The 16,302-nt window shown below is 41.2% G+C and overlaps 1 protein-coding gene across 1 annotated transcript in view; it reads left to right on the top strand.

Annotated features, from left to right (window-relative positions):
- Positions 1 to 15,432, top strand: part of LOC122554307 (peroxiredoxin-1-like) — a 55,656-nt gene extending 40,224 nt beyond the window's left edge. The window contains exons 4-6 of the mRNA XM_043699117.2: positions 1,100 to 1,222; positions 3,708 to 3,838; positions 14,797 to 15,432. Coding sequence (XP_043555052.1) covers positions 1,100 to 1,222; positions 3,708 to 3,838; positions 14,797 to 14,882 — 340 coding nt within the window. The 3' untranslated portion in view covers positions 14,883 to 15,432. The remainder of the gene's footprint in view (positions 1 to 1,099; positions 1,223 to 3,707; positions 3,839 to 14,796) is intronic.
- The last annotated feature ends 870 nt before the right edge of the window (positions 15,433 to 16,302 follow it).

Here is a 16,302-nt window from a genome sequence, read left to right as displayed (position 1 = left end):
TTCAGTGAATCAAAGGATATAAGAAGTGGTGGGGGTGTTGGGGGCAGGTGGAGTTTAAAGGCAGATGATCTGGCATGATCGTCTAGAATGGTTGTTCAGGCTCGAGCAATGGTATAATCTACTCGTAATTCTTGTATTCTTAAGCAATTGCACATACCCAGCAAAAGATGAAGTATGAGATTACTTTTTCTTTTTAAAAAAAGTTACATTACTATTGTGTCATAAGATGCCCTACATCTCTCTTCCCAGATCTGTTAAAGACAGTTGACTGTTGTTTTCCTGACAGGATGCACAGCATGGGCACTATTTCTTGTCATTTTTAAAACTGGATTGTAGAGCAGCAAAGTACTGGAGTTTGACTCTGTTTTTGGGCCACTTCACTTTCCACTCTTTGTGGTTTGCCACTGTAAAAACATGACAGCTGCATACACTGGGCTGTGTATGGCATACATAGCTAATGTGGCAGCTCACGAGCTCATTGTCTTCACCACTGGGAATTCATGGTCAAGAGTCCAAGTCTGTAAGCATCTCCACTGCAAGATATGAATAGCCATGAATACATTTTAAAAATTATTATAGAAAATGAGTTTGAAGCTTGGATATACATCATATATGGTGATCTGTTTGATTTTCTATTGTGGGATTTTGCTGTGCTTAATTTTACTGCTTGATACATTAACGCATTTCCTTTCAAAGGAGTAAAACAAGGAATGTAGATACATATTTAATTGTATACTAATGTTACACAGGAAAAAAATGTTACAGGGCTCACTGAGTTCTTACAACACAGAAGGGGAGCCTCCGAAGCAAAATGGCTGAGAACCCATGGTCAACGTGACCCTTTAGTGTAGTACTAAAACTTCACACCAATAGCAGAAACTTAAAACATTGACCTATAGATTTCTGGTTATTTGAGTGATTGCAACATAATTCAAACTACCAAAACAAATTGAATATAGTGGATGTAATAATGATCAAATAGAATTATTCTTTGTATATTTTACTGAATGAACCTCATTTTATGATATATTCTTTGTGATTGTTAGATTCAATTTTATTGTTGAATTTAAGTTAAAGTTAATTTTCTTGTGTTTCATAGGATCAATACACCAAGAAAGCAAGGAGGACTTGGTCCAACAAAAGTCCCTTTAGTATCAGACCTTCGTCGCACAATCTGTGTAGATTATGGTGTCTTAAAAGATGATGAAGGCATTGCTTTCCGGTCAGTTGTTAGGACTGCATGATGCAGAATAAGATGTAGTGTAGAATTGAATGTCATTCTTAGAGTTAGGCTAGTGAAGTTCTGATCCAGAAATATAAAACTAACAGTTCTCTTGAATCTGAGAGAGCAAGAAAGGTCCGTATTTTAACCACTGTCTGAGAGGAAGAAAATTGTTGAACAAGGGATTAAAATACTGAAAATCAAAATATAGCCTCCACCCTTCCACCTACTGGCCGCTGTGATATTAACAATGGTCATTCAATCCCTTAACAAGACTTCTGCTGAAAAAGTAGGTAGGGCCTCCAAAGATGCAAAAGTCATACCCTGATAGCAACATGTAATATCAGCTGGTCAGCAGGAAAACTAAAGTGTGAAAAACTACCTAGACATAGGAGACTAAAATAGTTTTTTAGAAAATACCATTTGCTTCAACTCCTTCTGGGACAGGAGTAATAGGACCGACCTCTGCACGGTATCCTTGGGTCCTCAGGTTTATAAAGAACGTCTTCAGTCTAGCGTGCCTCCAGACACTAAGGAAACACCCACCTCTGGCAAATGACATGAAAGCATTATATTTGTTATATAAAATTAGTTGAGTAACTTTTTCTTCTGAACTGCTTTTCATGTACTTGTATCCTTTCATTTAAGGAGACTAAAACTGCATATTACTCATGATGCTGTCTTGCTGAGGCCATTTTCAAATCAACTTGTTCAGAGATGTTAATACACACCACTGGAGCAAGTGGAATTGGAACACCTGGGCCACCTCGTCCAGGAGTAGGGATGCTACCACTGTGCCACAATCCCTACTTTTATTGTTGTGGTTCTGTTTGCCGAGCTGGGAATTTGTGTTGCAGGCGTTTCGTTCCCTGTCTAGGTGACATCCTCAGTGCTTGGGAGCCCCCAGTGAAGCGCTTCTGTGATGTTTCCTCTGGCCTTTATCGTGATTTGTATCTGCCGCTTCTGGTTGTCAGTTCCAGCTGTCCGCTGCAGTGGCCGGTATATTGGGTCCGGGTCGATGTGCTTATTGATTTGCATCTGTGGATGAGTGCCATGCCTCTAGGAATTCCCTGGCAGTTCTCTGTTTGGCTTGTCCTATAATAGTAGTGTTGTCCCAGTTGAACTCATGTTGCTTGTCATCTGAGTGTGTGGCTACTAAGGATAGCTGGTCATGTCGTTTTGTGGCTAGTTGGTGTTCATGGATGCGGATCGTTAGCTGTCTTCCTGTTTGTCCTATGTAGTGTTTTGTGCAGTTCTTGCATGGGATTTTGTACGCTACATTGGTTTTGCTCATGCTGGGTATTGGTTCCTTCGTCCTGGTGAGTTGTTGTCTGAGAGTGGCTTTAGGTTTGTGTGCTGTTATAAGTCCTAGTGGTCGCAGTAGTCTGGCTGTCAGTTCAGGAACAGAACAGCCACTCTCCGACAACAACTCACCAGGATGAAGGACCCAATACCCAGCATGAGCAAAACCAATGTAGCGTATAAAATCCCATGCAAGAACTGCACAAAACACTACACAGGACAAACAGGAAGACAGCTAACGATCCGCATCCATGAACACCAACTAGCCACGAAATGACATGACCAGCTATCCTTAGTAGCCACACACTCAGATGACAAGCAACATGAGTTCAACTGGGACAACACTACTATCATAGGACAAGCCAAACAGAGAATTGCCAGGGAATTCCTAGAAGCATGGCACTCACCACAGATTCAATCAATAAGCACATCGACCTGGACCCAATATACCGGCCACTGCAGCGGACAGCTGGAATTGACAACCGGAAGCGGTAGATACAAATCACTATAAATGCTGGAGGAAACATTACAGAAGCGCTTCACAGGAGGCTCCCAAACACTGAGGATGTCACCTAGACAGGGGACGAAACGTCTGCAACACAAATTCCCAGCTCGGCGAACAGAACCACAACAACAAGCACCCGAGCTACAAATCTTCTCCCAAACTTTGAATCCCTACTTTTATGCTTGATTTCGTTTTTGTTTGAAATAAATGTTAATATTCTCTTTCTAATCACTTGCTGGACTTGCATGCTAGCGTTTTGTCTTGTATACCATGACATAAGTAAATATCCTTCTGTAATTTGTTTTGAAATAATAGAATATAAAAGCAATATAACAGCTAAAGTGGACAAGTTCACATTTTCCCATATTATCTCTGTAGGCCAATTTTTTGACTCATTTAAGTTAACCATTATCCCGTGGTGGACTTTGTCTCCTGTTGACAACTTAATTTTGGAATACCCTGCTAATGTCAATTTAAGAAGCTAAAATAAATTTTAAGAAAGTATTGGCAGTCTTCAATAATTTCTCTTGAGTGAAAAAGTTTGGTATGATTTGAAATTACTTAGGGTACTTTTAGAAATTGGTAAACTGAAAGTTTATTTTTCAGAACCCAACATTGCATCAAAACCGATATTTGTTGCCAAGTAAAATTAAAATATTGTAACTTTTCTTTCTTCAGAGGTTTGTACATCATTGATAATACTGGTATTCTACGCCAGATCATGATCAATGACCTTCCTGTTGGGCGTTCAGTGGATGAGGTCATGCGGCTTGTTCAGGCATTCCAATTTACAGATGAGCATGGTGAAGGTAAACAGGCATCTTTTGAGACTCACACCTTTAATTTATGTACGTGGATATACATACACTTTAAAAGTTGATATTTGGGTTATGTCTAAGGTGTACATTTATGTATGAATCGTTATTCTGTGGTGCTGTGTTCCAACACCAGGATAGCAAGCCAATTAAATCAGACTGGCCATCACTGAATATTAAAGTACTCATTAGAATTAAAAATTTCATTGAAATTAAAATACTCGTTGGCTCTCAATTGCCCAGTTGTTCCTAACTAGACTTTATGGATAACCAATAACAGACCGATTTAAAGAAATCGCTTAAATTAACAATTTATTATGCATGCTCTAACTTTAGTAGAGCAAAGTTAAATAACAAGTTAATCTAATCAATGGCTATGATTTAAACCAGATTTTTTGGTAACGCCCGCTCAAGCGCACAGTTCAGGGAAAAATGAAAAAGAAAATAGCTGTAATTAGCCGATTCACTTAAGCAGTTTTGAAAGATGGTTGCTAAACATTCATACAATCCTTGGGTAATGAGTTCGCCAATACGTGGGTTTGTATACCTTGTTTGAATTCTGAAGTCACTGGTCAATGCAAACACCTTCTGTAGACAGCTGGTAACTTTTACTTATGTTTTACATGATTTTTTTGTCTCAGAGCTTTCAATAATTTGATAACTGATTATAAACTAGAGAGCAACCAAACTTGCCCACCAGCTTTCACAGAAACAATACCTTCTAAAACACAGTAAAAACAAGTTCAGTCTTAGATTTCTGTTTGGTTTTTTTTCAACATTCTCTTTGTTTGGGTGTCACTGACTTCCCTTCAACCCTTTTAACATCCAAACAGCTACCAGTCCTTCAGCAAAGATCTCTTGCTGAAACGTTTGCAGTGTTCTTAGAACAGTTATCAACCTGCTATTAACTTTCCAGGTCAGTTCCCATAATCAGATCCATTTGTTTATTGTTTCCTTTTTCAAAAAACTGCTGCTCAAAAGTTTAAAGTTCATCTCTCAACTTGAGTACTCAAACCAAAATGGGGAAAAAAAAAACAGTTGTTATAACTGTCAGAATTTCAGAGCAAAATCTGCTGTTACAATTAGGGAAGCCACCAGCCCATGATGATCCTTTACAGTTAACTTAAGAACATATAATGTTTAGAGGCATTGGTTTCAACTTTTCAAAATGAGCTAGATTCTGGAAAGACTCCATCAGATTGGAAAATAGTGAATATGACTTATCCATTCAAGAAATTGGGGGAGGGACAGAAATCCTGGAACTACAGGCCAGTTAACCTAAAATCTGTCGCAGGGAAAATGCTGGAAAATTAAGAACCATATAGCATGCATTTAGAAAATCTCAATGGAGGCAGGCAGAATTGGTGCAGTTCTGTGAAAGGGAAGTCATTTTTAACTAGTGAGTTTTTTCATAAAGTAACAAGAAATGAGGACAAAGGAGAACCTGTGGATGTGATGTACTTAGATATCCAGAAAGCGTTAGACCAGCTATCACACAAAAAGTCCCTGCGCAATTTGAGAAGTTATGTATAGGCAGTAATACTGCAGGGATAGATAATTGTTAAGCTAACAAAATAGTTGGCATAAATGGATCATTTTCACTTGTTAAGATGTGACAAATAAGAATGCCACAGGGATCAGTCCTGGACCTGTAGCTATTTAATAATACTGGTATTTTACGCCAGATCATGATCAATGACCTTCCTGTTGGGCGTTCAGTGGGTGAAGTCATGCGGCTTGTTACATTAATTACTTGAAGGAATTAAATGCTTGATAGCAAAATTTGCTGATGAGACAAACCATAGGGGAGTTATGAAGAGGACAACAGGAATCTGCAAAGATATATAAGTTTTAGTGAGTGTGCAAAAATGTGACAGATGTAATGTGCGGAATCTTGTTGGGATCTGAGCAATGTGTGGGTTATGAGGAGATTTGTGGCAGAATTGGATGAGTATGGTGTGGTATTATGAAGTAATGAGGAGTCAGTGCAGAGGCAATGTAGAATTAGTGGTGTGGGAGGTTAGATAGGATGAGGGAAAATGTTGCTGACAATTGAGAATAGAAGAGCATGAGACTTGATGGGAGGTGGTTACAGTAACAAAGATAAAGTGTGAGGCTGCAGTGTCGCACTAATCCTAGTACAGTGAAGAAGTTGTCGTATGGTATTTTTGTCAGTTCCTTCAGAATGTAGAGAAGTGTCCAGCCCAGTGGCTGTCTTGGATTGGGCTGCCAGGATTCTGAGTTGTGGCCTCCTCTGCTAGTCCTCTCAGAAGATGACTTCTCTACACCACCCACTTAATCTCTGCTGGTCAATCACCTTGCCATCTGCCCTTTCTTCAGCGTCTTCAGATTCTGAATGTCAACAAGCAGGCCAGCTTTGGAATGCTCTGCTGGGTACAAGCAGCCTTTTACAGATGGTGCTAATGCAATGGATGCTGGTCTTTTTGTTGGATTTTTGCTGAAATGAATTTTGTTTGGGGAATGTGTGGTAAGATGGGGCCACAGTTGGATTTGTAGGACTTTGGGTGGGGTAGGTAGTTAAGAAAAAGGAAAGGTCAAGTTAAATTTGGCGGAAAAACTCGCTAGGCCTCACAGTGGAAACCCCTCCAGAATGCTCAGGCTGAGTCAAAAAACATGAGATTCTCCTCAATTTTGGAAAATGTATCCTTGTCCACTTTGGCAGGAATAATAGAAATTAGATATTTTATTTATGTAGAGAGGCAGTGCAGAAATGAGGCACAAAGGGGTCTGGGTGTACAGGAATCTCAAAGTTACTGTACAGTCATAGCTAGTGAATCGGAAGACAAATAAATTGTTAATTATTGCAAGGGGAATGGAATATTTTGCAGCAGTTGTAGAGTGTTGGTGAGACCACATCTCTAATAACTACCTGCAGTTTTGGTCTCCTTACTTAACGAGGGATAACAATGTGTTTGAAGTAATTGAGAGAAGGTTCACTCAACAGATACCTGGGATGGGAGGGTAATTGTATGAAGAAAGGTCTGACAGTTTAGGCATATATCCATCTGAGTTTAAAAGAATAAAGGGTGACTTTTACTAAGACATACCAAGATACTATCAGGACTTAACAGGCAAAGATGCTGAAATGATGACTCCCCTATGAGGGAGACTTGAATTATAGGACACAGTTTGGAAATAAGTCTTATGTGTGAGAGATTACTTTTTTTTCTTTTGAGAGTCATGAGTCTCTGGAACTCTGTTCTCCAGAGAGTAGGGAGGGCAGTCATTGAATGTTTTAAAGTTTGAAGTAGATAGATTTAAGTTAGACCATAGGTACAATGTGAAGTTGAGGCTGTGAAGTTGAGGCTGTGATCTTGTTGAAGGACAGAGTTGGCATGCCCCCTAAACAGATTACTGTGGCACCTAATTTGTCTGTTTATATGCATTTATTAGTTCAGTGTACTATATCAAAGTGGAACAACATTTGCTGTGATATGTTTCAAAATGCACTGTCCATAGTGGCCAAATTACATTAACACCAAAGTGCCCACTAAAGGATGTGGAGTCAATATTGAGAGAGCATTGCCATCACATTAGTACATCAGTTTTCACTATGCAACAAATTTGGACCTTTTTCAGTGCAGAAATAATTCCATTAATGATGTGTTCTATCATTAGAGTACATAGTCATACAGCATGGAAATAGACCCTTTGGTTCAACCAGTTCATGTCAAACAGAATCCAAAACTAAACTAGTCCCATCTACCTGCTCCTGGCCCACATTCCTCCAAACCTTTCTTATTCATGCATTTATCTAAGTGTCTTTTAAATGTTGTAACTGTGCTTGCATCCAACACTTCCTCAGGAAGTCCATTCCACATGTGAACCACCCTTTTTTTAAATAAAAAGAAAATTTGCCTCTTGTCTTTTTTTAAAAAAATACTTTTCCTCTCATCTTAAAAATATGCGCCCTAGTCTTGAAATCCCCCATCCTAGTGAGAGAAGAAACCACCATTAAGCTTACCTATACCCCTCATGATTTTATATGCCTGCGTACAGTCATCTCTCATTTAAAACTCTGGCTAAATAAAGAATGTGAACTCTTTAAACTGATGATTCAGTTTAAAGAGAGTGGTGGGTGTATGGAATGCTCTGCCCAGAAGGCTGTGGAGGCCAAGTCTCTGGATACTTTCAAGAAAGAGTTGGGTAGAGCTCTTAAGGATAGTGGAATCAAGGGTTATGGGGATAACGCAGGAACATAGAACATAGAACATAGAAGAATACAGCGCAGTACAGGCCCTTGGGCCCTCGATGTTGCGCCGATCCAAGCCCACCTAAACTACACTAACCCACTATCCTCCATATACCTATCCAATGCCCTCTTAAATGCCCATAAAGAGGGAGAGTCCACCACTGTTACTGGCAGGGCATTCCATGAACTAACGACTCGCTGAGTGAAGAACCTACCCCTAACATCAGTCCTATATCTACCCCCCCTTAATTTAAAGCTATGCCCCCTTGTAATACCCGACTCCATACGCGGGAAAAGGTTCATACTGTCTACCCTATCTAACCCCCTAATCATCTTGTACACCTCAATCAAGTCACCCCTAAACCTTCTTTTCTCTAGTGAAAACAGCCCCAAGTGCCTCAGTCTTTCCTCATACGATTTTCCTTCCATACCAGGCAACATCCTGGTAAACCTCCTCTGCACCCGTTCCAATGCCTCCACATCCTTCCTATAGTATGGCGACCAAAACTGCACACAATATTCCAGATGCGGCCGTACCAGAGTCTTATACAACTGCATCATGACCTCAGGACTCCGGAACTCAATTCCTCTACCAATAAAAGCCAGTACGCCATATGCCTTCCTCACCGCACTATTTACCTGGGTGGCAACTTTCAGAGATCTGTGTACATGGACACCAAGATCCCTCTGTTCATCCACACTACCAAGTATCCGACCATTGGCCCAGTACCCCATCTTTTTGTTATTCTTCCCAAAGTGAATCACCTCGCACTTAGCTACATTGAATTCCATCTGCCACCTTTCTGCCCAGCTCTGCAGCTTCTCTATATCCTGCTGTAACCTGCCACATGCTTCCTCACTGTCAACAACTCCTCCGACTTTCGTATCATAACGGGATACTGGATACTGATTGTGGATGATCAGCCATGATCATAATGGTGGCGCTGGCTCGAAGGGCAGAATGGCCTACTCCTGCACTTATTGTCTAATAAACATCAATCAAACAGATTGGTTCTGAAAGAAGAGTTAGGAAGGGGATTGTGGAGGGATGAGCAGTGTCCGTGGAATGTGGGAGAAGAGAGTAAACCAGGAGGGGAATGAACATACAAACACTGATATGTTTATAATATGGGCTTTGAAGACCAGATATTTCTAGCTATTTCAATGTTTTTGTTGAGAATTAATTATGGAGTTGTCTCCATTGAACAAAGCTCTTAAATTTTGTCCCTTATGCTTGGGTGCAGATCATGTTGAGCATAGAAAGGATGGGAAGCCAGGGACAAAGGTAGCAGGATGGATTTCAGTTTTAACTGTGTTTTGATTATTTGTTGAAGGAGCAGATGATTTTGGTCTGCTAATTCGGCCATATTGGGATCTTTAGCCTGCCGTATTTGAGTGCACGTCCTTGGTGCCTGGTAAATTTCAATTTGATGCACCATTAAAATAATTTAATCACCTGTGAAATATTTGCAGAGAGATCGGTATCCCATCACTTAACCTTTATTTCCACGTATGTAGTAATTGACACTGGTCTGATTTAATCAGAGCTAACTCTGTAAGAACCTCTGACATGCCTGTTATATCTGTCAGCTTAGGCTCCCTGATTGGGGCTGTTAACCAGGTTCAATTGGGGAACTTGTATTCTCTGAGGTCCATCAGGCTGACCTTGTTACAATCACTAACTGTAGACCTGAAAAAATGTGAAATACTGCTGCTTTTCACAGGATTTAAATCTGCTGGGTAATGTAATGCTTAAGTACATTAAAGCTCCATAGCAACCACAAAAATGCTGCCCTAACACTGCTCAGCACACATCAACATTGTCCACTGCTCTTTCTCAATATTCATTTCCCTATAATAAAAACAAAATGCTGTGGATGCTGGAAATCTGAAATGAATAATGGTATTGCTGGAGAAACTCACCTGGTGTGTCAGCATGTGTGGAACAAAGAGATTTGAGTCACATCGGACTCACAACTCTTTGGTGTGAAGGCCCAGTGCAAAAGAGAGAGGTTGCTAATTGTGGTGAAAGGGCAATTTTTATGTAAAAAGATTGTAAATTAAGGCATGAAACGAAGAAAATGGGTCTCTGTACGGAGACCAAGGTAAATAGGGTACATTCAAGGTAAAGCTGGTGGGGTGGGATGGATGGGGAGATAGAGTGAAGAATGTTAAAATAAATGGAGATCAGACATCATGGTCAGGCTCTGAAGTTGTAGTTCTCGAGGCTATAAAGTGCCCAAGCAAAAAATGAGGTTTCTCAAGCTTATTTTGTGCTTCATTGGAATATTGCATCAGACCCACGACAGAAATGTTAGCGTTGGGAGCAAGGTGGCTTATAAAAATGATAGTTGAAACTTTATTGCTGGAACAGCACAGCAGGTCAGGCAGCATCCAGGGAACAGGAGATTCGACGTTTCGGGCACAGGCCCTTCAGGCCCTTCTCCTGAAGAAGGGCCTGTGCCCGAAACGTCGAATCTCCTGTTCCCTGGATGCTGCCTGACCTGCTGTGCTGTTCCAGCAATAAAGTTTCAACTTTGATCTCCAGCATCTGCAGACCTCACTTTCTCCTCTTATAAAAATGATAGTCAACTAGAAAGTTGCTAAAATATCTGTGGATAGAGCGGAAATGTTCCCCAAAACATTTGCTCTTGCCAGTGCAAAGGAGATATCATTTGTGAGCAGCAAATACAGTAGTTGTAGTTTGTTTTCCACCCAGCAGTGTTCACAATTTCCATCCATTCTAGCAAAATGTGCAATATTCACCCCTCCAGCTGAAACTATCCACCCTCCCCTATCAGTGTTTATATATTCCATTCTCCTTCTCTTCCCTAACCCCTATCCTCTGGACGCAACTGCCCACCTGATTGTCCTTCCAGAATCCATGAATGTATGTGAATGATATTGGAAGAATCAGCATTGTTAATGAAAGAAGGTAAACACATTTGGGAGTGACAGGAGTGATGTAGAAAATGGGTGGGGGATCGAGTTAGAGCTTGGAATGGGAGATGATTAAGCATTATTGGTGGGTGAGGAAAGTTGAATATTCTTGGGCTGTGAGAGATGGAGGTTGAGCATTCTCGGCGATGGATGGGATTGAGACTTGTTGGTGGGGGTGCAGGATAAGAAAATAAAGTTGTATTTTTGGCCGATGAGGGACCGACCGATTGATGGATGTGCAGGGGCAGAAGTCAGCCTGTCAGGTCCAAGGTTGGTTTTCATTCAGAAACAGGATGTGGGTATTGCTGGCTAGTCCAGCATTTATTGTCTATCACTACTTGTCAGAAAGGAGAAAGTGAGGACTGCAGATCCTGGAGATCAGAGCTGAAAATATGTTGCTGGAAAAGCGCAGCAGGTCAGGCTGCATCCAAGGAGCAGGAGAATCGACGTTTCGGGCATGAGCCTTTCTTTGATTTTAACCTACTGCGAATCCTCTTACAAGGATGCCTTCCTTGAAGAAGCTCTCTTCCTCCATATCACTACTTGTCCAAGAGAAGGTGGTGAGGTGCTGCTTCTCTAATCACTGCTATTGTTGAGGTGGAGGGATGGGAGCCACTTAATTGGATTGCTTTATCCTGGGTGACGTCAAGTGTTGGAAGCAAGGGAGGAGATTGCAGAGCCATTTGGAAGCAAGGGAGGAGATTGCAGAGCCATTGGGGAAGCAAGGGAGGAGATTGCAGAGCTATTGACCTTGATTTTTATGTCCTCGTTGTCTACAGGAATAGTGCCAGTAGACTGGAGAATAGCAAATGTGGTTCCCTTGTTCAAGAAGGGGAGTAGGGATAACCCTAGTAACTATAGGCCGGTGAGTCTCACTTCTGTTGTGGGCAAAGTCTTATAGAGAATTGTAAGGGATAGGATTTATGAACATCTGGATAGGAATAATGTGATCAAGGATAGTCAGCATGGTTTTGTGAAGGGCAGGTCGTGCCTCACAAACCTTATTGAATTATTTGAGAAGGTGACTAAGGAGATAGACGAGGGTAAAGCGGTAGATGTATATATGGATTTTAATAAGGCGTTTGATAAGGTTCCCCATGGTAGGCTACTGCAAAAAAATACGGAGGTATGGCATTGAGGGTGAGTTGGAGGTTTGGATTAGGAATTGGCTGGCTGGAAGAAGACAGAGGGTAGTAGTTGATGGTAAAGGTTCATCTTGGAGTGCAGTTACTAGTGGTGTTCTGCAAGGATCTGTTTTGGGACCATTGCTGTTTGTCATTTTTATAAATGACCTAGAGGAAGGGCTAAAAGGTTGGGTGAGCAAGTTTGCAGATGATACGAAAGTCAGTGGAGTTGTTGACAGTGAGGAAGGATGTGTCAGGTTACAGCGGGATATAGATAAGTTGCAGAGCTGGCAGAAAGGTGGCAAATGGAGTTCAATGTAGCTAAGTGTGAGGTGATTCACTTTGGTAAGAGTAACAAAAAGACGGGGTACTGGGCTAATGGTCAGATACTTGGTAGTGTCGATGAGCAGAGGGATCTTGGTGTCCATGTACACAGATCTCTGAAAGTTGCCACCCAGGTAAATAGTGCGGTGAAGAAGGCATATGGCGTACTGGCTTTTATTGGTAGAGGAATTGAGTTCCGGAGTCCTGAGGTCATGTTGCAGTTGTATAAGACTCTGGTGCGGCCGCATCTGGAGTATTGTGTGCAGTTTTGTTCGTCATACTATAGGAAGGATGTGGAGGCACTGGAATGGGTGCAGAGGAGGTTTACCAGGATGTTGCCTGGTATGGTAGGAAGATCGTATGAGGAAAGGCTGAGGCACTTGGGGCTGTTTTCATTGGAGAAAAGAAGGTTTAGGGGTGACTTGATAGAGGTGTACAAGATGATTAGGGGTTTAGATAGGGTTGACCATGAGATAGGGTTTTCCACGTATGTAGTCAGCTATTACGAGGGGGCATAGCTTTAAATTAAGGGGTGGTAGGTATAGGACAGATGTTAGGGGTAGGTTCTTTACTCAGCGAGTTGTGAGTTCATGGAATGCCCTGCCAGTAGCAGTGGTGGACTCTCCCTCATTATGGGCATTTAAATGGGCATTGGATAGGCATATGGAGGATAGTGGGCTAGTGTAGGTTAGGTGGGTTTGGATCGGCGCAACATCGAGGACCAAAGGGCCTGTACTGCGCTGTATTTTTCTATGTTCTGAGTAAGGTTGGAGCTGCATTCGCACTTCCATCACACTCCTAACTTTTGCCTTGTAGACAGACATTGGAGAGACTGGAAGTGAGTTATTCACTGCAGAATTCCTTATGTCTGACCTGGCCTTGAACTCCAGAATTAATACAACTAGTTCAATTCAGTTTCTGGTTGATCCCAGGAGGTTGATTGCAAGAATTCAGCAAGCTAATGCTTTGAATGTCAAGGGGCAGTGGTTAGATAGCTCTTGTTGGAGCTGGTCATTTTCTGGTGGTTGTGTGGCATGAGTGCTATAGATACCTATTTAGTCCAAGTCTGGATTGTGTCCAGGTTTTACTGCATATGCACATGGACAGCTTCTGCATCTGAGCATTTGTGAAGAGTGCTAATATTGTGCAATCATCACCAGCTCTGATGGAGAGAAGTTCATCGATGAAGCAGCTGAAGATTGTCAAGCCTAGGATGTGCTTTGAGGAACTCCTACAATGATGTCCTAGGACTGAGATGATTGACCTCCAATAACCACCATTTTTATTTTTGTGCTCGGTATGACCTTAACCAATGGGCAGTTTTCCTCCAATTCCCATTAACTTCAATTCTGCCTTGATGTTAAGGGACGTCACACTCAATTCACCTTTTGAAGTTCGTCTCCTTTCTTCATATTTGGACCAAGGTTGTTATGAACCAAGAGCCAAGTGGTGGAACCAAAGCTGAGCATCAGTGAGTAGGTTATTTCTTTGCTCTTGCTGGTTAACAGTCCTCTTGACTTCTGTCACTTTGCCAATGGATGGACCAGTTTTGAAATTGACCAGACTGGACTTGCTTTTTGTGGACAGCACATTACTGGGCAGTTTTCCACTTTGCCAGGTAAATGCCATTATCGTAACTGTACTGGAACAGCTTAGCAAAGACTACAGGTCGTTCTGGAAGACAAGTTTTCAGTTCTTTTGGAATATTACCAAGATCCATAGCCTTTGCTTTGGGATTTGCTGTTCCACCACCAATGGGATCGAATTTATCTAGGGCTGGTGATGGTGTTTGGGACATTGTAGCGTATAATTCTGAGTATAGCGTATAATTTTGAGAGTATGATTATGTCAGGCTGTTGCATAACTAGTCTGTGGGACAGCTCAAGCAATTTTCCTACAAACACTAGATGTTGGTCAGGAAGAATAAGTGAGCATTTTTGAGTTGAGCACGAAGGTTGAACATTATCAGGCCCTGAGAGAAGGCTGAGGCAGTTAGTGGGAGGGGGTTGTACAGTGCTCTATTTAAAACAGTATAGATAAATGATCAGGGTGCATCTTCAAATTTTGATGGTTTTGCTAGAATCAAATTTACCTGTTGGCTTTCTCACTCCCTTCATTCCTGCTGAAGCCAGCATTGGTTCAAACATAAAATAGCAAGTGAGCAGATAAATCACACACTGGCTGGTGCACCATCTTTACTTCTGACTGAAGAATGTGGGCTAATTAACTTTTTATTTTGTAACCACATAATTTCCTAACATTGCTTAACAATGGTGTTGAAATTGATAATGTTTATTCTTCACAAAGCCATTTTAATAAATATTGATTTTTAAAACTTTCCTTTTTTGCAGTTTGTCCTGCTAATTGGAAACCTGGTGCTGATACCATCACTCCTGATGTAGAAAAAAGCAAGAATTACTTCACAAAACAGAAATAATTTCTGATTTGTTTATGGTTCATTGTGACCAATATAGAATATTAGCCTGTTAACTGTGTAGCTGAAATAAGAGTTGTTTTTAGTGAGCAGATATTTTGCGGCTGTTTGACACCAAAACTGATAAGTATGAGAGTACATTTTATGCATTGAAGCTCTGCTCAGAGCCTCACTTGATGAGGTATGGATCAGAGAATTGGGAATGGAGGTAAATGTGCCTAATTTGTATACTCCTAGTTTTCTGGTAATTAATTTCTATCACTGGAAAAGCAAGTGGCCATAAATTAGGCTTGATAAGCCCTATGCTGCCTGATTTTCCATTTGTTGTACTTGTTGAGTAAAGCTCTGTGCCAGGAGCAAAGTCTTGCAGATTTACCCTGTATCTGACAAAATCAGTTTCTACTTCTGTATTAGTTAGAAAGAATCTTCTCTTCTGAAGATTAAATGCTCCACTGTTTCGTAGGAGTTGGAGCATAGTGGTGACTTTGATTAAACCAGTGTTGGGTAAAATTCATTACATATTTTGTGCATTTGTCAGTACAGCAATAAAGTTTTGAAGAGAAATGTGATTTCATTTATTACCTTTTTATTTTTTGTTTATTGGGACTGAAGTTAATGTTCATCAGTAGTACAAAGGTAATGCAGAGCAGGTACCTTAACATGATAGGAGTGGTGTGTGACTGCATCTTCTATTGCAGTAGCAATTGGCAGCAGATGCTAGAGCATGCATGCTTGTGGCTATGAAGGTGACACCAACCCTCAGGTTTTAGATATAACATCTCTGAACACAGTTAGAATATTACACACCTCCTGAAGGAGGTGGAACTTGAGCAAGACTCTTCTTGCTCAGAGGTAGGGACATACTATTGTGCCACAGGGGTCCTTCTAGCCCTCTGCTTTTATACTATGGGCTGTATCAGGTAATATAACATTAGCATTTTATTCTTAAGTCAAAGAGTCCTTGCAGCGTAAAAGCAGGCTATTCGGCCTATCAAGGCCATACTGACCCACCAAAGCATATTTCACCCAGACACCCTATCCCTGTAACCCTGCATTTCACAGGGCTAATCCACCTCGCTTGCACATCCTTTGACTCTATGGGCAATTTAGCACGGCCAATCCACCTAACCTGTATGTGTTTGGACTGTGGAGGAAATCAGATCATCTGGAGGAATCCCACACTGAAACAGGGAGAATGTACAAACTCCACACAGACAGACACCTGAGAATGAAATCAAACCCAGGTCCCTGGCACTGTAAGGCAGCAGTGCTAACTACTGAGTCATCAAGCTGTCCAGGTGATAGAAGCCCTTTGACAGGGAGAGAGCAATACATCATCTACCTATTAGGTGCATTGAAAGTTCTTGTACTTGTCCACTTTAAGCCATAAGTTATAGAAACAGAATTCAACCATTTGGCTTAT

The sequence above is a fragment of the Chiloscyllium plagiosum genome, unplaced genomic scaffold, assembly GCF_037043375.1.
Source record: "Chiloscyllium plagiosum isolate Xiang-an unplaced genomic scaffold, Cpla_swu_hap1 HiC_scaffold_9, whole genome shotgun sequence".
Taxonomy (NCBI): Eukaryota; Metazoa; Chordata; class Chondrichthyes; order Orectolobiformes; family Hemiscylliidae; genus Chiloscyllium; species Chiloscyllium plagiosum.
This window is presented reverse-complemented; position numbering and strand designations above follow the sequence as displayed.